At 38.1% G+C, this 24,549-nt stretch overlaps 1 protein-coding gene across 2 annotated transcripts in view; it reads left to right on the forward strand.

Moving 5' to 3' along the window:
• TRAPPC11 (trafficking protein particle complex subunit 11) overlaps positions 1–24,549 on the forward strand; it is a 54,325-nt gene that overhangs the window by 21,623 nt on the left and 8,153 nt on the right. For both annotated transcript variants that reach the window (XM_031010346.3, XM_055384865.2), the window contains exons 11-27: positions 1,783–1,876; positions 3,028–3,107; positions 3,198–3,276; positions 3,358–3,412; positions 3,749–3,894; positions 4,138–4,199; positions 4,319–4,451; positions 5,668–5,798; positions 10,387–10,542; positions 12,054–12,241; positions 12,685–12,833; positions 13,013–13,134; positions 13,700–13,819; positions 16,610–16,675; positions 16,786–16,942; positions 20,814–20,925; positions 24,077–24,168. In XM_031010346.3, coding sequence (XP_030866206.2) covers positions 1,783–1,876; positions 3,028–3,107; positions 3,198–3,276; positions 3,358–3,412; positions 3,749–3,894; positions 4,138–4,199; positions 4,319–4,451; positions 5,668–5,798; positions 10,387–10,542; positions 12,054–12,241; positions 12,685–12,833; positions 13,013–13,134; positions 13,700–13,819; positions 16,610–16,675; positions 16,786–16,942; positions 20,814–20,925; positions 24,077–24,168 — 1,942 coding nt within the window. The remainder of the gene's footprint in view (positions 1–1,782; positions 1,877–3,027; positions 3,108–3,197; positions 3,277–3,357; positions 3,413–3,748; positions 3,895–4,137; positions 4,200–4,318; positions 4,452–5,667; positions 5,799–10,386; positions 10,543–12,053; positions 12,242–12,684; positions 12,834–13,012; positions 13,135–13,699; positions 13,820–16,609; positions 16,676–16,785; positions 16,943–20,813; positions 20,926–24,076; positions 24,169–24,549) is intronic.

Here is a 24,549-nt window from a genome sequence, read left to right on the forward strand (position 1 = left end):
TTCCAAAGTGCTGGAATTACAGGCGTGAGCCACCGCGCCTGGCCTCCTGTGTAGAGACTCTTAAGAGTCTGTTTGAGGAGTAGTGTTCATTGCATAGTTTCTTGATGTTTCAGTTTGCCTTTTTCTTGGAAGATTACATTTAGATATCAGTTTTCTTATAAACACCTTTAAAATAAGAACGTGGTATATATATATAAATATATTTATATTGTTACATCAGTTTATTTTCACTTAAAACCTGCAGTTCTCTTCTCTGAAGATGAGTGAATATTATCAGTAGTACTATTTTTAAAACTGTTCCAAAAACAAATAGGTTGTATATTAGTACTTAACACGAATGGATTTTTTTCTCTAAAATGATGATTTAGCTGTTTTTGCCATGCTATTTGTATGATTTGTAATTTTATTGTGTGTATTGTATTTCTAAAGTTTGGCATATTGTAATTTTGAACACAGTATTTTAAAAAGTGACTAAAACTAGGTTTTATAAGAATGTAAGGAACTGGGCATTAATAAATATCATTGGTTAAAATGTAAAATAATGGGCTGGGTGCGGTGGCTCACGCCTGTAATCCCAGCACTTTGGGAGGCTGAGGTGGGCAGATCACAAGGTCAGGAGATCGAGACCAGCCTGGCTAACAACGATGAAACCCCGTCTCTACTAAAAATACAAAAAATTAGCCGGGTGTGGTGGCGGGGGCCTATAGTCCCAGCTACTGGGGAGGCTGAGGCAGGAGAATGGCGTGAACCTGGGAGGCGGGGCTTGCAGCGAGCCGCGATCGCGCCAGTGCACTCCAGCCTGGGCGACAACTCTGTCTCAAAAAAAAAAAAAAAAAGCAAAATAAAATTTCCATCAAATAATAATTTGAGAAGCTTTAAAACTGTGCATATATTTTGACCTAGAATTTAATTTTTGGAGATACTAAGGCAGCTAATAAATTCTGAAATAAGTACCAAAATTTATTTATAAAGTTGTTCTCCCAGATTTATTAATTAATTGTAAAATAGAAATAATATGAATAGCTATAGGGAATTTGTTAAAATATGCACTAGTAAGCAGCCATGAAAAATAATGTTTTAGAAGAACATTTAATGCTGGATTAAATATACAGAATATATTTAAATGAAAGAAGCAGGTTGAAAATTAATCGTTAACAAATTTGTGCATGTGAAATCTGGAAGAATGATAACATACATTCTTAACAGTGGGAGTTGGTAGTAGGTTTATAAGTAATTTAGATTTTCATCCTTTTGGATGTTTTCTGCATTTTTCATGTATTACGTTTTGGTTTCAGAGGGAAAAGTTAAAAAGAAGAAAAAGCACTGTAAATCTGTCAGTTCTGGTGCCAAAAATATTCCCCCACAATAGCAAGATTTAATACAGAAGTGATAAAGAAGGAAAATAGTGTCTTCTTTGTAGAACTCCTTGTAACATTGTTTTCATTTACACAAAGAGCATGTATGCATGCGGAATAAATATAGAGCATAATTTGTAATATATTTTTACTGGTTTATTAGAGCAAAGATTAAAAAAGTGAAGAAATTACTGTGAAATCATTCATCAGAATCAGATTGATTTTTATGAGACTACCTAAATATTATGAAACATTTTTAGCTTAATTTTTGTTAAAATTTATGTTAAAATATTCACAAATTTAATAATTGAATATATGTTTGGTGGTTGTATTTATGAAAACTTTTTTGTTCAGTCAAAGATTGGGCAAGAGTTGATTTGTGATGAGTTCCATAAACTATTATTTAGGTTTGTGTTTTAATTTACAGGCTTCTGTAATGTATCCCAATCCTGATCCCTTAGAAACACAAACAGGCGTTCTTGACTTTTATGGACAAAGATCATGGCGACAAGGAATACTAAGTAAATAATTTTTCCCTCTGTCCTTTCCCCTCAACCTCAAAAGGCAACAATAGCTATAATAGATTTTCCATTGGCTGCACATGCGTAAGAAATTATGTTGAAGTAAAAATGTGTGCTTTTTAAACATTGTTTTTGTTTTTAGAATGCTTTGTATGTATCACTGCATCTTAGAGTGACTCATAATTAAAGTTGCTGATGTGATTAAAACATGTATCTGGGTGTGGTGGCACATGCCTGTAGTCCCAGCTACTTGGGAGACTGAGGTGGAAGGATCACACCTGTGAACAGCCACTGCACTCCAGCCTGGGCAGCATAGTGAGACCTCATCTCAAAAAAAAAAAAAAATACAACATTTGGACATCTGTTGTTTTAAATGACACATGCCACTGTTGTCTTATTTAAATATTTTAATTCTGGTTAACTTTTAACAATTGATTTGACATTTTAAAACAGCATTAACTCATATTACCTTAAAAACAATTTCTCTGCATATTTTTTAATACTTTATACGTAATTTGATTCAAGCAATTGAACTATAACTGTTAAATTACTGGCTAGGCGAGGTGGCTCATGCCTGTAATCCCAGCGCTTTGGGAGGCCAAGGTGGGAGGATTGCTTGAGGCCAGGAATTTGAGACCAGCCTGGGCAACATAGTGAGAACCCATCTCTACAAAAAAATACAAAAATTAGCCACACATAGTGGCATGTGCCTGTAGTCCCAGCTACTTGGGAGGCTGAGATGGGAGGATTGCTTGAGCCTAGGAGGTTGATGCTGCAGTGAGCTGTGATTGTACCGCTGCACTCCAGCCTGGGCAACACAGTGAGATCCCGTCTCAAAAAAAGAAAAAAAGGAAATGATTTAATCTCCAGCGAGTGTATCCTCTATAGAGGAAGATATTGACATTGCTTTTCAGATCGTTGACTCCAGTAGGTAGAAGAACATTGAGCTCAATAATGTTCCCATCAGAACAGAACACGGAAGTTTCCATGTTAATAAAGCTGCCTCTTAGCACCTTTACGATTCTAGAATGTTGAAGAGTCTGAAATGATTATATTAAATAAAGGTTTCAAGGAGCGTACACATACAACATTCGTGTGAAGATTTATATTAAATGAGCTGTCTAAAATGAGTTGTGTCTCATCTTACGCAGGTTTTGATCTTTCTGATCCTGAAAAAGAAAAGGTGGGAATTCTTGCCATTCAGCTGAAGGAGAGAAATGTTGTTCACTCTGTAAGTTTTGTGTCCAATATAAACTATTTTTTACACTATTTAAGAAAAATATTTGTATTGAAATGTTTCACACTCTACTTTTTCTAATAGGAGATAATCATAACTCTTCTAAGCAATGCTGTTGCACAGTTCAAGAAGTATAAGTGCCCGCGAATGAAAAGTCACCTAAGTATGTATCCACAAACGTCACCATTGCATGCAACTTTGAATGACTTTAAGTTACATACATAAATCTTTTTTTCCTTTATAGTGGTTCAGATGGGAGAGGAATATTATTACGCAAAGGATTATACCAAAGCTTTGAAGTGAGTCCTGTTCACTATTTACTTTTACAAGTATTTGGATTATCTGAAGTGAAACTGAAATAGAAATCAGTGTTGAAGGAGTTCATATTTTCATATTTATTTCTATTGTTGTTAAACTCCATTTCTGTAATGTTTTTTTCAAGTGCTATTGATGGCACAATCTTTTTCAGCGTTTTAAGAAATCTCACGTTTAGCTAAATATGAGAATACCTGTTCAACCATCTCAGTAAGATTTTTCTATACTTACATAAAATGTGGAAAGTATTTTTTTCTCCATGAACTCTTCGAACCCTTTCTTGTGAAGCCGGTTCAGTATTACATTTTGTCTTCTTTGAGGTTGCTGGATTATGTGATGTGTGATTATCGGAGTGAAGGCTGGTGGACTCTGCTCACTTCTATATTAACTACAGCTCTGAAGTGCTCCTACCTCATGGCCCAATTAAAGGATTACATTACTTACTCCCTAGAACTCCTTGGCAGAGGTAACCTGATGTTTTTTGAGTAAAATTCTTGATACATAAAATTATTTAGCATCTTTAAGCTTTTTAAAATTTAAAGAATAATTTAGTCCCAGATAATTAGTATACTTTTACTATGTGCAAATCACTGTGCTTAGTCATCTTAAAGAGGTATTTATTATTATATCAAGTTTTTAAAACAATAAATGGGGGTAGTAGACTTAATTATAAGTACTTAAAATGTTTTTCCTTCTTTCTTCATACTAGCTTCAACTCTGAAAGATGACCAGAAGTCTCGGATAGAAAAGAACCTCATAAATGTTTTAATGGTAGGTTGGAATTGTTTATATAGAGTGTGTTATTAGGAATATGTGTACTTATATCAACTAATCCAAGTAGTGGTTTTTATTCAACTAGTTGAATGGATGTTAACTCTGTGTTGATGCAGAATGAAAGTCCTGATCCAGAACCCGACTGTGATATCTTAGCTGTGAAAACTGCTCAGAAGCTGTGGGCAGACCGAATTTCTCTGGCTGGCAGCAATATTTTCACAATAGGAGTACAGGACTTTGTGCCATTTGGTAGGTAGCTAACATCTACAGTACTATTTCAGAGAAATTGTCTTATTTCTACAAAATGAATAGGTGCAGAATAATAAATATAAAAGTCAAGAAAGAATTTTCAAAGTATAATCATGTTATAGATAAACTGATTTTTTTTTGTGTCCCCTCAGTGACTTATAAAGGTAGTTAGGATCTTAAATACTTGACTTATGTTTTAAAATACACTTTGCTCATTTGTAGTTCAGGTGTTATTAGAAACACTTGACAGTTACTTAAAAGGTTGTGCTTTACTGTCTAGGTAGGTATTTTGAAATAATAATAAAATGGTTCATTTTCATTTAAAATCTTGTCATCTACATTTCAGGAGCAGCTGTGTTTTTAAAATTAAAGATGGTTTTGAAGCTGTAATTTATTTAAATTTTATTTTATATTATTTATTTGTTCATTTATTTTATTTTTCTTTTTCGAGACAGGGTCTCACTCTGCCACCCAGGCTGGAGTGCAGTGGCATGATCTCAGCTCACTGCAACCTCTTCCTCCCAGGTTCAAGCGATTCTCCTCCCTCAGCCTCCTGACTAGCTGAGATTACTTACAGGCGTGCACTACCATGCCCAGCTAATTTTTGTATTTTTAGCAGAGGTGGGGTGTCACCATGTTGGCCAGGCTGGTCTTGAACTTCTGACCTTAGGTGATGCACCCGCCTGAGCCTCCCAAAGTGCTGGGATTACAGGCACGAGCTACCATGCCTGGCCTATTTATTATTCTTTTTGAGATAGAGCCTTGCTCTGTCACCTAGGCTGGAGGGCAATGGTGCGACCTCCGTTTACCACAACCTCCACCTCCTCCTGGGTTCAAGTGATTCTTGTGCCTCAGCCTCCCTAGTAGCTGGGATTATAGGTGCACACCACCATGCCCGCTAATTTTTGTATTTTTAGTATAGATAAGGTTTCACCGTGTTGGCCAGGCTGGTCTCAAACTCCTGACCTCAAGTGATCCGCCTGTCTTGGCCTCCCCAAGTGTTGGGATTACAGGCATGAGCCACTGTGCTCAGCCTAAATTTTATTTTTATAATAAAAAGTTAGCTCATTTGTCTCTTGAAGTGCCTTAAGTGCAGAAGTCAGTAAGAATGGTCAGTGCAGATGTGCCTTTCTGAAGGATCAATTTGGTTAACAGGATGTGTGTGGGTCATGGGTATCTGGTTGTGCATAACACAGCCCTTTTGTTTTATTTCTAGTGCAGTGCAAAGCCAAGTTTCATGCCCCAAGTTTTCATGTTGATGTTCCTGTTCAGTTTGATATTTATCTGAAGGCTGATTGTCCACATCCCATTAGGTTTTCCAAGCTCTGTGTCAGCTTTAATAATCAGGTAATGATGCCATTTCATGTGTTTTTACCACGTTTATCTTATTGTAGCTTATGTTAAACTAGATAAAACAAGCTTAGTGAATTTTATGTCGTAATGGTTTCATAGTAACAAATGAACTTTGGTAAGGTCTATTCAAAAATATATCTCTAGGGCCGGGCACGGTGGCTCACGCCTGTAATCTCAGCACTTTGGGAGGCCAAGGCAGGCAGATCACAAGGTCAAGAGATCGAGACCAGCCTGGCCAACATGGTGAAACCCCGTCTCTACTAAAAATACAAAAAAAATTTGCTGGGTGTGGTGGCACGTGCCTGTAGTCCCAGCTACTTGGGAGGCTGAGGCAGGAGAATCACTTGAACTCGGGAGGTGGAGGTTGCAGTGAGCTGAGATCATGCCACTGCACTCCAGCCTGGTGACAGAGCAAGATCTGTGTCAAAATATATATATATATATGTATTTCTAAACTTCTAGCAATTCAAGTTTACACTTTGCTTACTCGAATTTTTGTTTTCACTCCATGTTTATAAAGTCTTAAGAATTCTCTGTGTGTGTGTATATATATATGTACACATACAGTACATATATACTTTTTTTTTTTGTCTTTTTTGAGACAGGGTCTCGCTCTGTTGCCCAGGCTAGAGTGCGTTGGTGCAATCATAGCTCACTGTAGCCTCAACCTTTTGGACTCCCACCTCAGCCCCCTAAGTAGCTGGAACTACAGGCACCTGCCACCATGTCTGGCTAATTTTTGTATTTTTTGTAGAGACAGGGTTTTGCCATGTTGCCCAAGCTGGTCTTGAACTCCTGGGCTCCAGTGATCCACCAACCTCAGCCTCCCAAAGTGCTAGGATTACAGGTGTGAGGCATCACATCTGGCCTTAAATTTTTTTTATAATGTATACTTGAATTCCAAATAAGGTATATTCAGAATGAATAGAATTAAAAAAATCATTTGGTTTATATTCTGCTTCAACATTATTAGTTAATGTTATTAGTTTATGATTATGGAACTAATTTATGTTTGACATTTAAAAAATTGAAATGGAATAGATGGATATAATGTGAAAAGTAAATGTGTGTCTTCTTTCTTCTCCATTCTCCCACACACCCTCTACGTTAACTTCTTGAATAACCTAGACATTTTCTGCACATGAATATATAAGCAACTTTTTTTCTTGCAGAATTGGGATCATATCATATTTCCTGCGTTTGAATATATTTGAAGCATGATATAGTATATAGTCAAGTACTTCATTACAACTCTATTATAAACTCACTTAGTAGATAATCATCTTTTGATTACCCAGAAAGTATAGTGAGTCTTTCACCAACAAGCATTTATTGAGAGTTACGATATTCTTAACATGCTGAATCTGAGTATAGCATATGTCGACCTCATTAAAATGTAGGCATTCTGGGGACAAGGGCCAGGACAGAATCAAAGATTGCCCAAGTAGGTAATGAAGACTAAATTACGTAGTGTAGGCTAGAAAGAAGGACAGCTGTAGTAGGCATGCCAGAGAAAAGGGAGGGAGTTCCAAGAATGAAGATGAAATTACAATAGGTCGAAAAGATGGAGGGGGAGAACATGTTTGGCAATGAGAAAACACTGCATGGAAACAGAAGCGCACAATCTGTGTTTCTGGGAAAGTCACACCTCACTAGAACAGAGGGTTTATAGTGCTGGGTGGTGGGAAATAAGGCCAGGTGGCTTAAAGGAACCTTGAAGAGTTAAGCGGGGATAGGCTAGTAAACAGATGTCTTTGAAGATTTATTTGTTCTTTTATCTGTGTTCTATTTATTGGATGGTGATAAAGAAACGTTATCTGTTTTATTAGGATTTGATTCATAAGAAATGAGAAATATCTCTGTAATAGAAATGATTAGATGAAGCTAGGTCACCTGAAGATCAGTATGTTTTATTCAACTTCAGACCCTTGCCCAGGGATTTCCTCTAATCCGTTTGAGAATTTTATTTTAGTGTGTGTGTGCGTGTGTGTGTGTGTGTGTTTGTGTGTGTTTTGAGACAAGGCTGCACTCTATCTCCCAGGCTGGAGTGCAGTGGCACCATCTTGACTTACTGCAGCCTTAGTCTCCCAGGCTCAAGTGATCCTCCCACCTCAGCCTCCTCTGAGTAGCTGGGAGTATAGGCACATGCCACCATGCCCAGCTAATTTTTGTATTTTTTTATAGAGATGGGGTGTTGCTGTTTTGCTTAGGCTGGTCTTGAACTGCTGGGCTTAAGGAGCCCACCCACCTCAGCCTCCCAAAGTGCTGGGATTACAGGTGTGAGCCATCATGCCTGGCCCAGTTTGAGAATTTTAAAGCAAGAGCATGCAATTTATTCTTCAAGTTTTAAGAAACTTTATTCTAGTAGCAAAATAGAAATAATATCATGGAAGCCAATTAGAGGCTCTTTATATTAATCCATGTACAAAAGTACAAGTATCGGAATTGAATTGCTGGTGTTGGGAATGGAGATTCAGGGATACAAGAGGCATTTAAAAATAGATAAATCTGGATTGCCAAGTGCATATAGCGGCTGAAAAGTGGGGATAGAATGATGAAGGACAGGAGGTTTTGTACATGCCCTTTCCTCTGCTTGAATTGGTTTGCCCTCCTCTCCGACTACTTCATTCCTTCTTGCCTTTTCTCACTTAAAAGCATCACTTCTTCAGGGAAGCCTCCCCTGACTTACATGACTGAATCACTTAGCCAGGCTCTCATAGCCTTGGTAGTACTAATCACACTGTGGTTTCACCGTTGTCTGTGTGTGATTATTTGGTAAATTACCTGTTTTTCCTTACTGGAATCTAAGCTCCACAAGGGCAGAAGGGCAGGGGTTTTTTTGGTTTGTTTGTTTTGTTCATTATGAAATTAGAGGGTCAACACAAGGACTCTTTTTTTTTTTTTTTTAAAGAGATACTTTGTTGCCCAGGCTGGAGTGCAGTGATGTGATCATAGCTCATCTCAGCCTCAAACTCCTGGGCTCAAGTGAAGTATGGGGACTCTTATTTTACTTTTCCCTTAATAGCCTACTATTTCATTTCTTTTCTTTCGTTTTTTTTAAACAAAAAATATAAGCTACTATAATTAAAAACTAATAAAAATGCTAAAATGGAATATAAAGCAATTAGTTTTAAAATTTAGATTATATTCTGAATATATCTTATTTGAAATTTAAGATACAGGCGGGGCGCAGTGGCTCACGCCTGTAATCCCAGCACTTTGGGAGGCCAAGGTGGGCGGATCACTGGAGGTCAGGAGTTCAAGACCAGCCTGGCCAACATGGTGAAACCCCATCTCTACTAAAAACCCAAAAATTAGCTGAGCGTGGTGGCGGGTGCCTGTAGTCTCAGCTACTTGGGAGGCTGAGGCATGAGAATTGCTTGAACCTGAGAGGCGGAGGTTGTAGTGAGCTGAAATCGTGCCATTGCATTTCTAGTGGGCGATGGAGTGAGACTCCGTCTTAAAAGAAAAGAAATTCACAATATAAACCATAAGAAAAAAAAAGTAGAGTAGTTTTTATAAGCATGGAATAGAAATGAAAATTGGTGGGAAAGTATAATACTTGAACTGTGTAAGAATTTCTATGAAGGTAATTTATATGCTGGAATAGAAGATGGCTCTTGGAAAGGTCTTGATATTTATTGAACAGATGAGAATAGTGATTCCATAGATAGAAACATGAAAGCTGTCTTCCTTTACTCATCTATGAGGATTGTTCTCTTCTGGGAAGGCAGATGCACATTCACTTTGGGACGTGCTGAGTTTCAGTGGTAGTGGACTTGTCCTCTAGGCAGTTGTGGATATAAGCTTGTAATTAAGGAAATAAGACAGAATAGGACAACTGTATGTGAGAGATACTAGCAACAATGGTGTGATGAACGTGGAAACAAATACATTTCCAATGAGGTGAACATAGAGAGAAATGAAGACTTGAAAGAAAGCAAAGGAATGGGGCTGGGCTTGGTGGCTCACACCTGTAATCCCAACACTTTTGAAGGCTGAGGCAGGAGGATCACTTGAGCCCAGGAAGTTTGAAACCAGCCTGGGCAACGTAGTGAGACCCCATCTCTACAAAAAATAGAAAAATTAGTCTAGTGTGATGGTACATGCCTATGGTCCCAGCTACTATGGAGGCTGAGGTGGGACTATCCCTTGGGTCCAAAAGGTTGAGGCTGCAGTGAGCCGAGATCATGCCACTGCACTCCAGGTAGGAAAAACAGGAAGTAACCAAGCAGGATGAGAAACAGGAAAGATTATAGCATCACAGAAACCAAGTAAAAAAAGGCTCTTCAAGAAAAGGAGGTGATAAACAGTAGTGTCCAGTGCAACAAAGAACAAACTGTTTCTCTGGGAGAGGGATAGCTAAATATTTTCAGAAAACAGTTTGTGTGTAGTGAACTGTTGTATTATGGCAGCAGTAAGTGGATAAGTGCCTCTATTTGGCGTAAAAATACTTCCTTTTATTAGTAACCCTTCATAATGCTTCAGTGTTTGTGGAGTTATACTAAAGGAGCTCCAAAGCACTTGGCATTTAGGGTTAGCAGACATCTGACATTTGATGACCCCTGTTCACCTTTTTCAGGAATACAACCAGTTCTGTGTAATAGAAGAAGCATCCAAAGCAAATGAAGTTTTAGAAAATCTGACTCAAGGAAAGATGTGCCTAGTTCCTGGTAAAACAAGAAAACTGTTATTTAAGTTTGTTGCAAAAACTGAAGATGTGGGAAAGAAAATTGAGGTTAGTTATGAAATTTGTTTTAAAATATTTTTAATAATAAAAGTAGTATGTTTATATCAATATTTTAAATAATACAAAAGTTGATTAAGTAAAAAATGAAAATCTGCTACTTGGACTTCCTAAAGGAAACCATTCATAATAGTTTGGGAAGTTTCCTTCAGACATTTTTCTGTGAACATACTTGTAGTTTAAAATTTTTTGCTATTAAAAAATTGAGAATATACTGTACATAATAAACTGTAGCTGGCTTTTGTCATTTAATAGTGTATATTAGATATTATTTCTTGTTAGTATATAAACCAATCTTGTTTTTTAATGACCACATAATCAGTTAAGGAGTTTTAAATAATGTATATTATGTAATATAGCAAATATATTTTTTATGTTATTCAGACTGAATATCTTTTGATGTTTAAGCATTACTGAGTACATATTTTTAAAGAAAAATGAACATATATATTTGTAAAGATTGATATAGTATAGATAATTTAAATGCCTTTTAAAAATATAGGAGCTAAGTAATATCTTTATTGAGCATAAACTCTGGAGCCAAACTGTATGGGTTTAAATTACAGCTCTCTAGCTTATTAGCTTGTGGCCCTGGGCAGTTACTTAGCTTCTTTGTGTCTTCTCAGTGTATTCATCTGTAAAATGGGGATCATAAGAGTACTAATCTCTTAGGATTTCATGAGGATTAAATCAGCTAGTTAATGTAACTTGCTTGGAATAGTGATTAGCACACAGTAAGCACTCATTAAGTGCTTGTTTTTCATGACTTGAATGGGAATGGTTAGCTAATCTAAACTTGGGACCATTGCTAAGATAAATGGCATATAAAGTTATACAACCAGTGTTCCCATAACAGTTTCTGTGAACATGTTGATTTTATTATTCACCAGTATCCAGAATTGTTTGCTTATTCATTAAAAAAAAAAAAACTTTCATGATTTTGACTAAATGCCCTAATTGCATATTTTATTTTTTCATGGTACCTAAGGGAACCTACCAGACATAAATTATAATTAGTAATTCTATTTTGAGTCCTTTTGTTAATGGTTTTAGTTGAATAGAACATGTATTCAATTAATAAAGCATTTTATTGCTAATACTATAAATATTTTTGAGAAAAATATTTGTAGAATCGGAAATGAGGTTATAATGTATCCATAGCCATCACAATACTTATTTCATTCAGCAACCACTAATTGAACCTTCGTTACATCAGGGACTATGCCAGATGTTAAAATCATAACACTGCTGTGCAATCAGCCTGTCAACAGAAAGTCAGGTTATTGTCTCTGTTTTAAAGGTGAAGAAGTTGGAACCCAGAGCGCAGTTAGTCTCTGTCCCAGCCTGAGTAAGACCTCTAATAGCAGGTGTTCTCACTTCTGTCACACTGGGGGTCTCTAGATGAACTCCATGGTCTAGCAGTCAACGATGTAATTTTGGTGAGAGGAGATGGTGACAAGCACATATGAGATGACATTTCCAACATCCTTTTTTTTTTTTAGATTACTTCAGTAGATCTTGCTCTGGGCAATGAGACGGGAAGATGTGTGGTTTTAAATTGGCAGGGAGGAGGAGGAGATGCTGCTTCCTCCCAAGAAGCCTTACAGGCAGCTCGGTCTTTCAAAAGGCGACCTAAGCTACCTGACAATGAAGTTCACTGGGACAGCATTATAATTCAGGCAAGCACAATGTAAGTCTGCTTTGCTAAGCTGATATTAAAGGTCATCCTCTTATTTCTTTTGCTATTTTTTTTGGAGACAGAGTCTCTCTCTTGCCCAGGCTGGAATGCAGTGGTGTGATCACGACTCACTGTAGCCTTGACCACCTGAACTCAAACGATCCTCCCACCTCAGGCGCTACCCTTGCCTTCCCCAGTAGTTGGGACTACAGCCAGGTGCCACCATACCTGACTAATTTTTGTATTTTTTCTAGAGATCAGGGTCTTACTATGCTGCCCAGCATTGTTTCAAACTCCTGGGCTCAAGCGATCCTCCTGCCTCAGTCTCCCAAAATGCTGGGATTACAAGCCTGAGCCTCTGCACCCAGCCTCTTATTTCTTTTAAATACTTTATTTAAATAATTTATTTACTTTTTTTTTTTGATCAGTTACTTAGCTAAGGTTTCTTTTCAAAGGATCATATCCAGAGTTCCAAACATTTCTGTACATCTGCTACACGAACCCCCTGCACTGACTAATGAAATGTATTGTTTGGTCGTGACTGTTCAGTCCCATGAAAAGACCCAAATCAGAGATGTGAAGCTCACCGCTGGCTTAAAACCAGGTAAGCATTCCTTTTTGTAAGTTTGATCAGTATTAATCCAACATTAAATAAGCATCAGTGATGTCAGCTCTAGGACTTTTGTTTACAAGAAGGTATGGCATAGTGCTCTTCACACAGTATTGATTATTGGGATAATGTTTGAATTCTTTGTTTTGAAGAACCAATATTAACTCTTTTAGGACAGGATGCCAATTTAACTCAGAAGACTCACGTGACTCTTCATGGAACAGAACTGTGTGATGAATCCTACCCGGCTTTACTCACTGACATTCCTATTGGAGACTTACATCCAGGGGAACAGGTAAACTTGGTCAACTGGGATTGAAGAGGAAATCAATTAGTTTGTAGTTTTAAATATATAGTGAGTTTTTAACAGTTCAGAGCGTTTTAACGCATATTCTAGGACTGAAAAAGTGATTTAACTAATGAACATTTCATACACATTTTACATACTTAAATGTGTAAAATGTCTTAAGCAGTTTTTCTACAGGGGAATTTAGAAAACATGCTTAACATGAATTAGTGGGCTAATAAAATACCTGTTGTTTGTAACTTAGTGCAGTTAACTTCTCAGTCAACTTCTGCTTCCAAACTAGATAGAAAAATATTTTGGAAGTTAAAGAACAATAATTTCTAAAAGATGCAGTAGTAATGATCCCACCCTCATACTGTGGCCATAGTGTAATCAGAGTACTCTTCTACAGTGGGAGCGTTGATGAGTTACATTGTAACATTCTGTAAAAGTGATAAAGAATTTAGCCAGTTGGTATAAATAAACTCTAGAAGGTGGGAACATTATCCTAGAATATATATCAAGAAGAAATGTCTGTAATACTAATTAAATTACAACATTTATTTTGTTACAGCTGGAAAAAATGTTGTATGTTCGCTGTGGAACAGTGGGTTCCAGAATGTTTCTTGTATATGTTTCTTACCTGATAAATACAACCGTTGAAGAAAAAGAAATTGTTTGCAAGTGTCACAAGGTATTTTTTTTATAGCTACTTTATAAAGCATCATATGTGGAGTATTCCCATTTTGTGTTATTTTAGTTTACCTATAAAATAAGCATAAAATAAGCAGTTTAGGTGCTTATAGTCTGTTATAAATTTTAATTAAACTTTTTAAAAAATCACTTATATTGAGATTTGTTTAGGCTGGCATTCACTGCTCAAACATTAAACAGAACATTAGCTTATATGGCTTTTCTTTTTTTTTTCTTTTTTTTTTTTTTTGAGGCGGAGTTTTGCCCTTGTTGCCCAGGCTGGAGTGCAGTGGCACGATCTTGGCTCACTGCGACCTCCACCTCCCGGGTTCAAGCGATTCTCCTGCCTCAGCCTCCTGAGTAGCTGGGATTACAGGCATGCACCACCATACCCAGCTAATTTTTTGTATTTTTAGTAGATACGGGGTTTCTCCATGTTGGTCAGGCTGGTCTTGAACTCCCAACCTCAGGTGATCTGCCCACCTTGGCCTCCCAAAGTGCTGGGATTACAGGCGTGATCCACTGGACCCAGCCTATATGGCTTTTCGTATAGAGGATCAATAGGTTTGAGATCTCAAGCAAATCACACATGAGATAAAATCTGTAAGTTGACTTATATATAGAAGGTTCTGGAGAAAAGGAGGTCGCCCTTTGAAAGGCATTTTTCTGTTATTAAAAAATATTGGTAAAAATTGTTTTCGGTAAGTGCACCTAAAAGTGAAAATAGGAACAATCACAGTTACAGTTCACAACTCGAAGGCAACTGCTAACTCTTTGTGTTTCTTATTGGTCTCTTTTCTATTTCTACAGATTTTTAACAGGCCATGTTTCTAAATAGATTCAACTGTGCTGTATATAATGTTTATGTTCTCTTTTGTTAGTAGAACATTATGATATTTGGTATCTTCTTGGTCCTGACAGTAATGTTGTCTTAGTTTTCTCTTAGGAATTGGGTCCTCAGCCCAGCAGAGGAGAAGGCCTATAGCAATTTGGGGATTTGTAGTTTTGTTACTGCACAGAGTCTGGGCTGTGGGCTATTTACTAGTCATTGGGAAAGAAAACCATCTCAAAATTGTTAGTATTTCCCAAGCGGGAGAGAAAAAGGCATGTAATGTATTGTCGAAAATTTCTCATAGCCTGGTATAATATATAGAGTCCTATATGGTAGCTTAGGAGATAAGGGTGCCAATCTCAGCACATTATATGTATTATCTCATTTGATTTTTCTAACAAGCCTGTGAGGATTATGAAGCTGGGACTTAAAGAGACTGCATGAGTTGAGCATCCCAAATCTGAAAATTCAAAATCCAAAACGTTCCAAAATCTTTTGGAAACTTTTTGAGTGCCAGCATGACACTCAAAGGAAATGCTCCCAGGAGCATTTTGGACTTGGAATGCTCAACAAGTAAGTATAATCCAAATACTCCAAAATCCAAAAAATCTGAGACACTTCTGGCCCCAAGCATTTCAGATAACCTGTATAACTTTCCCAGGGTCACGTCATTAGGTTCAGGGTCACAGAGCTAGTAAGTATGTATTGAGCCGGGATTAGAACTCAGCTCTGTCTGGCATTACAGCCTGAGCTTCTAACCAGTATGATCTTTTTTAAAGGTTTCTTACCAAGAGGTTGTGTTATTTGTTTTGAAAGATGAAATAACCCCATGGTTTTTTTTTTTCTTCTTTCTTTTATTTTTTTATTTTGACATGGGGTCTCACTGTGTTGCCCAGCTTGGAGTGTAGTGGCACGATCTTGGTTCACTGCAGCCTCCACCTCCTGGGTTCAAGCAATCCACCCATCTCAGCCTCCCAGGTAACTGGGACTACAGGTGTGCACCACCACACTCAGCAGATTTTTTATATTTTTGGTAGAGACAGGGTTGTGCCATGTTGCTCAGGCTGGTCTTGAACTCCTGAGCTCAAGCAATTTGTCCACCTCAGCCTCCCAAAGCTGGGATTACAGGTGTGAGCCACCATGCCCACCCCCCCATTGTTTTTCTAACAGACTCTTTTAGAAAGGAGATGTAGCATGTTGGTTAATAGTGTAGGCTCCATGACCTCATCTTAAAGTGGCAATCATAATAGCACTTGTTTCCTTGTGTGATTATGAACATTACATAATACATGTATATGGATGATAGCAGTGTCTGTCACATTACATTATTATTATCTTTCTTATTAGTCATTTTGAGTTGAGGTGTAGTAAGAACTTAGACAAAAGGAAGACCCTAGCTTTGTGGAATGTCTGATTCCTCCTCTGCAAAATGGTGATGATGCCTGCCCTGCCCACTTCATTAGATCCAGAGATAAATAATGTATAAGAAAACACTTTAGCCAGGTGCTGTGGTTCACTCCTGTAGTACCAGCACTTTGGGGTTCTGAGGCAAGAGGATCACTTGAGGCTAGGAGTTCAAGACTAGCCTGAGCAACATAGCAAGACCCCATCTCTAAAACAGTAAAATACGGTAGCCGGGCATGGTAGTGTGCGCCTGTAGTCCCAGCTGCTCAGGAGGATCACTTGAGCCCAGGTGTTCCAGGCTGCAGTGATCTGTGATGGTGCCACTATCCTCCATCCTGGTTGCTAGAGTGAGACCCTGTCTCCCAAAGAAAAAAAAAAAAAATTAGTACTCAGTTCTCTCGACACAGATTTTTACAAATGTTATCTAAAAGGCCTTTACTTCTTAGTATGTATAATTTGGGATTATTTATTGATCAGTGATAGATTGTGTTTTTTAAAACTTTTTATAAAAAGATTTAGAAAATCCATGAATGTGCCCTTTACATTTTCTTGCAGGATGAAACTGTAACAATTGAAACAGTCTTTCCATTTGATGTTGCGGTTAAATTTGTTTCTACCAAGGTATGTTTCTTTGAGGCATACTAGAAATCATTTAGGTTATAAAAATGGACTGAAATGATAAAATGGATTAAGGTAATTCCCAACAGACCTTTTATCTTCATTTGTGACAGTTTGAGCACCTGGATAGGGTTTATGCTGACATCCCCTTTCTGTTGATGACGGACCTCTTAAGTGCCTCACCCTGGGCCCTCACTATTGTTTCCAGTGAGCTCCAGCTTGCTCCATCCATGACCACAGTGGACCAGCTCGAGTCTCAAGTGGACAATGGTGAGTCTGGTTCATTCCCACTTAAAGAGCAGGAGAATTGTGCGCGTGCATGTGTGTGTGTATAAGCTGGCAATGGAAGAGTTAATTAGTTAATTAGCTTTTTGCTAAGTGAGGGAACTTGAGACCTGCACTCGTGAAAGCAAATGCATATGGAATTAAGGTGGAATTAGTGTCATTTATAATACCATTTGCTTGAGTATACCTGATTTTAAAAGGTTAGACTTTTTTCCTACTCTAAGGAAGTTATACTTTGAAAATGTACTTCACAAAAAGAATTCTTTTTTCATTTTTGAACTTTTTAAAGATTTTTTTCTCATTAACTCTTAATGTTTACTGTTTTTCATAACTTGAAATGAGAAAAGGTATTTATTAAAGAAACTTTGGAAAATATAGAAAAATAGAAGTTACATTTTCTGAGTCACCCTACTAAAACAATTTGTAAGACTGATTCAAATCCAGGACAACACCTTTCTGGTTTTAAAAAGTACTAATATCTTTTGCTTTCAGAATGTCTTCATGAGTTTTTTTTCATCTCTCCTTGAAACTCGGTTTTCTCTTGTGTGTTTGGAAATCATTGTCTCTGTCCTACTTTCTTTTTCTGTCTCCTTCCCTTTTTCCTTATTGTCCTTATTGTGCTAATTGGGAATAATGAGCTTTAGGGTCAGACTGAACTAGATTCAGTTCTCAGCCCTACAACTTGTTCTTTCGTGAACCTGGATGGTTCCTTTCATCACTTCTTAGAGTCAAAGAGGATGATGTATGTGAAATAATTAATATATATGAGAACATATGAAATAGCTCAGTGCTCATTTTCTAACAGCTCAATAAAAGCTTGTTATTTGTCCATTCTTGCTGATTCCTTTTCTTTCAGTGTTGGTCATTTCCAGTATCCTGACGTTGGTTCTCTTGTTCTTTCTCTACAAGTCTTCAGCTGCCACACGACCTTAGGCTGCCTGCATTCCTTCGTCCAGTTGGAGGGGTTGTCTGGTTGGAAGGGTTGTTGTACGTACACTTGATCCAAGCTGGAAACTGCAGAGAAAAACTACACTCCTTCACACGCACATCCATCCTTCACACCCACATCCAAACATTTTTTTAATCCAGCTTTTCATCTCCATCCTCAGTGCCATCCTTACCATTTCTCTCACCTGGTCTATAGAAGTAGGTCCTTAACTGTTTTCTTCCTTGGCAGTCATTCTCTTCCCTATCCTGCCTTTCATATTGCCACTAGACTTTGTGACACACTGGACCTCACCTGGTCAGGCTCTGGCTGACCTTCCCAGCTGCCTCTATCTACCTCAGGCTGTCTACTGCCCTTTGCTCTCTCCCAGGTTTCAACCAAGACAAACTTGGGGCATTCATCCAACATTGCCCCCAGCTACTTTTGAACATATCTTTGGAACTTTTGTGTAAAACCTTCATCTTTTTTAACCTGTTGAACTCTGGCTTGCTCTTCAGGGCTCTTATAAACTTGAACTTCTTGTTCCTCCCAAGCAGGACTAAGTACTCTTCCTTCTTTATTCCCATGGTGTTTTGTACACACCTACATTGTAACACTTACCATATTATATTGCAATTTCATATTTGTAAATATGGCTCCCTTACTAGACTGTGTGTTCCCTTAGAACCTGAGTTGTGTCTTATTCATCTTCATATCGCTAGCATCATAGTACTTAGCTAATAAGTGTTTACTAAATTAAGGAATAATCTGTGGCTTGAACTTCTAGTATATTAGTTTCTTACTGCTGCTGTAACAAACGACCACAAAGTTAGTGGCTTAAAATGACACAGATTCAGCTGTATTAAAGTTCTACAGGTTAGAAGTCTAAAAAACAAGGTGTCAGCCTGGTTGCGTTCCTTCTGGAGGCTCTCAGGGAAAATCTGTTTCTTTGCCTTCTCCAGCTTCTAGAGGTCACCTGCACTCCTCTGCATGTGGCTCCTTCCTCTGTCTTCAAAACCAGCAGGTAGCACTTCTTTGTCACAAATTGACCCTAATGTTAATTGTTTTTTTTTTTTTTTTTGAGACAGAGTCTATGTCACCCAGGCTGGAGTGCAGTGGCACGATCTCGGCTTACTGCAAGCTCTGCCTCCCGGGTTCATGCCATTCTCCTGCCTCAGCCTCTCCGAGTAGCTGGGACTACAGGCACCCACCACCACGCCCAGCTAATTTTTGTATTTTTAGTAGAGACAGGGTTTCACCGTGGTCTCGATCTCCTGACCTCGTGATCTGCTCATCTCAGCCTCCCAAAGTGCTGGGATTACAAGCGTGAGCCACCACGCCCGGCCAATGTTAATTATTAATAAACATTGTGACCATTTTATTTAACTTCTTACAATTAAGGAGAACTTTGGTAGAGTTTAATATGAATGGCCCAGGTTTTTTAAAAGACGATCTCTAGAGGCTCAAACTGATGTGTATTTTATTTACTGGGCTACAGTATCATTTCCAAGTCTTTAACATTACATAAAAATGCTTAATTAAAGCAAAGGTTGATCCAGCTTTTTTCCCTTTCACTGCTGTTATCTGTCCACAATCAGACCTCCATTAATCTGTCACAACCATCTTCATTAGAAAACCATAAAAATAGCCTAATGTTTAGAAACTTTGTTGTTATTCCTTCGGAGTTGCACTCACAGATTGCTAAAATTGCCGTTAAATATGTACTGTTGCCTGCTTGCATTTGAAGCTGAGGCATTGCAGGCTCTGGAGAGCTGAAAGGTGGAGAAGACTTGGTTTGAATGGGCGCTTATCTTGTCATCAGGGAATCTGCTATAAAATTGGCAGGAGGAAAGCATTCTTGCACAGAGGTGAATGGCCATGTGAGGCAATAGGGAGGCGGTATGAGTGCTATTAGTAATACAGGCTGAGTATCTCTTACCTGAAGTGTTTGGTACTAGAAGTGTTTCAGATTTCGGGTTTTTCAGATTTTGGAATATTTGCATTATACTTAGTGGGTGAGCATCCCTCATCTAAAAATCTGAAATCTGAAATGCTTTAAAGAACATTTCCTCTTTTAAAAAAAATTTTATTTTCATTTTGGAGCCAAGGTCTCACTCTGTCACCCAGGCTGGAGTGCAGTGGCAGGATCGTGGCTCACTATAGCCTCGGACTCCTGGGCTCAAGCTATTCTCCCACCTCAGCCTCCCAAGTAGCTAGGACCACAGGTGCATGCCACCACACCTGGCTAATTTTTAAATTATTTATAGGGATGAGATCTCCCTGTGTTGCCCAGGCTGGTCTCAAACTCCTGGAGCTCAAGCAGTCCTCCCACCTTGGCCTCCGTAAGTGAGATTACAGGTGTGAGCCACCACACCTGGATGCACTTCCTTTTAGAATAACCTTTGCATGTCATGTTGGCACTCAAAACATTTCAGATTTTGAAGCATTTTGGTTTCAGATTTTTAGATTAGGGATGGTCAACCTGTATATGTTTACTCAGAGAAAGCCACAATTTTCTGGAATGATATTTTGAGTACTTTAAGAGTAACTGAAATTTTCTATTTTCTTTTTCTCTACCCCAAAGTGTTTACTCTGGAGGCATGAAATAATTTGGAAAAAGAAAAACAATCACCATAAGATATTGATTCTGTCTCTAAGCTTTACGCATTCATTAGTTTCCATAGGACTTTCTTGCAGATATACAGATGCCTCATTGGATTTTACTGTGATGGAATATTGATACATTAGCAAAAACAGTGGACTTTGTGACCTTGAAAAAGTCATTTAACATCTCTGAACCCTACTTTCTAAGTCTCTACAAGTAATATATAGTGGGTGAAGTGTTCTTTCTTTGTTCTGTTACTTGGATGTGAAACTCTCCTTTCGTAGATGAAACCATTGCATAAGGAGTATAAAGACTTTTCCCTGTAGTTATCTTACAGACTGGAGAAAGTGCTAGTGAATGCTTTTGTCTTCAGTGCCCATCTCTTGGAAATGTTGAAGGTGGAGTAGCAACCGGGCATTATATTATCTCTTGGAAAAGGTAAGAATTATGTCAATCCTGTCTTTTCTTCAATGTCTCTGTTATTCTGATACCTTTATTATTCATCTTTGTCACTTAATATTTGACAGTTTCTGTCATTCTGAAGAGCAGAAGTCACGTGGATATGAACACAAACCTGAAAAAGATAATTAAAGCTGAATTTGTGCTTGTCGTAATTTGTGACTTATATGCTATTAAAATTTTAGCCAAACTAAATCTGTACACAAAGGGTGTATGTATAAGAATGTTCATGGCTGGGCGCAGTGGCTCCCACCTGTAATCCCAGCACTTTCGTAGACCTAGGTGGGAGGATCGCTGGAGCTCAGGAGTTTGAGACCAGCCTGGGCAACATGGCGAAACCCTGTCTCTAGAAAAAATACAAAAATTAGCTGGGCTTGTTGATGCACATTTGCAGTCCCAGCTACTCAGGAGGCTGAGGTGGGAGGATGACTTGAGCTCAAAAAGTGGAGGTTTCAGTGAGCTGAGATTGTGCCACTGCACTCTAGCCTGGGCAACAGAGCGAGACCCTGTTTAAAAAAAAAAAAAAAGTTCATAGCAGCATTAATTGCAATAGGAAAAAAATGGGGGAAAAAAACGTAAATGCCCATCAATAGAAAAGAGAATAAATTGTGGCACGTTCATACAGTGGAATACTATATTTCAGTGAAATGAATGAACCAGAGCTACACCATCAACATCTTAAGGTAAAGTGAACAAAGCAAGCTACTGATGAGAATATGAATAAATTGCATTTATATGCCATTGAAAAACATGCTATGTATTTCTTAGGACTACATACATAATTTGGAAAAGTATAAAATACATAGGAATGATCAATACCCAATTCAGGATAGTGGTTACCTTTGGGATGGGGGGATACAAGCAGGAAGGGCTCTGCAGGAAGATTCAATTGTATCGTTGTAATTTCTTTCTTAGACTGGGAAGTAGATACATGATATTCATGTGTTATCCTGTTGGTGAGGCTTAGTTATTTTCAGAAATTTTAAAACAGGGAATAAAATGTATTACTTAAAAATGAGAAAGGAATCAGAAGATACTAGTTTTAAGGGAATGTTTATACAACTCAGAGTAATGAGTAGGAAGATCTGAATGTTATGGCTGTCATGAAAAAGTTATAAATTATCAAAATTGACTAAAGGAAAAATTTTTTAACCTAAAAAAACCAGTAACTGGAGGAAATTCATGAAATTGCCTTCAAAGAATATGTGTTTAGTATATGTAATTACATGGTATGACTTATTGTTTTCATGTTATAAATTATATGCAAAGCATAGAACAAGAAGGAAAATTCCCTGGGTTTGTTCATGAAGAGCACCCATACCTAAACCTGACAAAGGCAGAAAATAAAAAAGACAACTGTAGGCCAGCAGTTCTCCAACTTTTTGGTCTCAAGACTCCTTTACACTTTGAAAAATCAGTGAGAACCCTAAACAGCTTATTTATGTGAGTTATATGCATAAATATTTACCATGTTGGAAACTAAACCAGAAACTTTTTAAGAATGGAGAAATATGTAATTTTACTAAGAAGTAAATAAACTTGTCTTTCTTTTCCCCATTCCTGAATTTACCATATTGATGTTTAGTTTTATTTTTTTGTTTGTAGGTGTCAAAATAGCATTTTAAAGGCACTGCTGAATTATTCCATCATACTACAGTATGAATTTGTGCTTGTCATAATTTGTGACTTATATGCTATTGAAATTTTAGCCAAACTAAATCTGTACACAAAGGGTGTATGTATAAGAATGTTCATAGGCTGGGCGCAGTGGCTCACACCTGTAATCCCAGCACTTTCGTAGACCTAGGTGGGAGGATCGCTGGAGCTCAGGAGGTATATTCATTTCTTATTGATGAGGCCTTAGATGCTTTGCCTGTTGCTTTTGCTCTGTGATAGTTTGCACATCATGTCAGCTGCTCCACCCTTAGGCTCAAAAGGGATTTCGCTGGCACCACCCCTATAGTTCCCACTTTAGCTGTACCACAGGGAAAATATTTAACAGTTTCATAATGTTACTTCAGCTCCATAAATATTGGGACACCACTATGTTTGTTGATAGTAAAATACTTTTAGTTCTTCAGTTTCTACTATATACGTGTAGTGAGTTACAATAGTGCTCTTCAAAGTGGTCTGGGGCCCACCTGTAAACCATCCTCAGTGAGTTAAGGAATTTATGTCATGATGTAAATCACTGCACTGTTCCTGAATTGAGAAAGTCTTGCTACCAAAACACTGTATTAAATCGTGTGCATCATGATTGACAGTCTGACACACCTCCTGACTTATCCCCCACTGGTAACACGCAGCAGCCCTGGGTTATAACAGTTTGTTAATTGGAAATATTCAGAAGTGTGATTTTAAAAGCTCTTAACTTCACAAAATATTTCCATTAATAATGTTTTGGGAGGCCTGGTGCGGTGGCTCACACCTGTAATCCCAGCACTTTGGGAGGCTGAGGCAGGTGGATCACCTGAGGTCAGGAGTTTGAGACCAGCTTGGCCAACATGGCAAAACCTCGTTTCTGCTAAAAATACAAAAATTAGCTGGGCGTGGCTTCACGCGCCTATAATCCCAGCTACTCAGGAGGCTGAGGCAGGAGAATCACTTGAACCCAGGAGGCAGAGGTTGCAGTGAGCCAAGATTGCACCATTGCAGTCCAGCCTGGGTGAGAGAGTGAGACTGTCTCAAAAAAAAAAAAAAATTGGCCAGGCGCATGCCTGTAATCCCAGCACTTTGAGAGGCCGAGGTGGGCGGATCACGAGGTCAGGAGATCAAGACCATCTTGGCTAACACGGTGAAACCCCGTCTCTACTAAAAATACAAAAAATTAGCCAGGCGTGGTGGCGGGCGCCTGTAGTTCCAGCTACTCGGGAGGCTGAGGCAGGAGAATGGTGTGAACCTGGGAGGCGGAGCTTGCAGCGAGCCGAGATGGCGCCACTGCACTACAGCCTGGGCAACAGAGCGAGACTCTGTCTCAAAAAAATAATAAAATAATAATAATAATATTTTGGGAAATGGATAAGTAACATATTTCCTTTGAAACTAGTTGGTGAATACATGTTTCCTGTTTTTGATGAACTTCTTTCATAGTTTAAAAAGATGTTTAAAAAGATGACCTCTTCTGCCACAGGACCTCAGCAATGGAGAATATCCCCGTCATCACAACTGTCATCACTCTGCCGCACGTGATTGTGGAGAATATTCCTCTCCATGTGAATGCAGGTAGTGGAATTCAAATTTTACTTGATAAGAAGGACCCAATAATAATAGTTATTTTAACCTCTAAGAGTTTAGTTATTTTAACATTCTATTTAGAAAGTTTTTCAGCATTTGTAAAAGTAGCTTATGGCCAGTCTTGCTTCCTCTCTACTTCTACACACTCCTACCCCTGTCATTTTGGAACAAATCCCTAAATATAAAGCCATAAATACTTTCATATGCCTGTTTTAAAAATAATGGCTATTTTAAAAAATGTAATTACAGTACCATTATCACCTCTTTAAAAATTAGCAGTAATGTCTTAATGTCATCAAATTCCAATGTTCAAATTTTCCTAGTTAACTCTGGATGTTTTTTCAGTTTATTTTGAGGACTATACACTGC

Source organism: Gorilla gorilla, chromosome 3, assembly GCF_029281585.2.
Source record: "Gorilla gorilla gorilla isolate KB3781 chromosome 3, NHGRI_mGorGor1-v2.1_pri, whole genome shotgun sequence".
Lineage (NCBI taxonomy): Eukaryota > Metazoa > Chordata > Mammalia > Primates > Hominidae > Gorilla > Gorilla gorilla.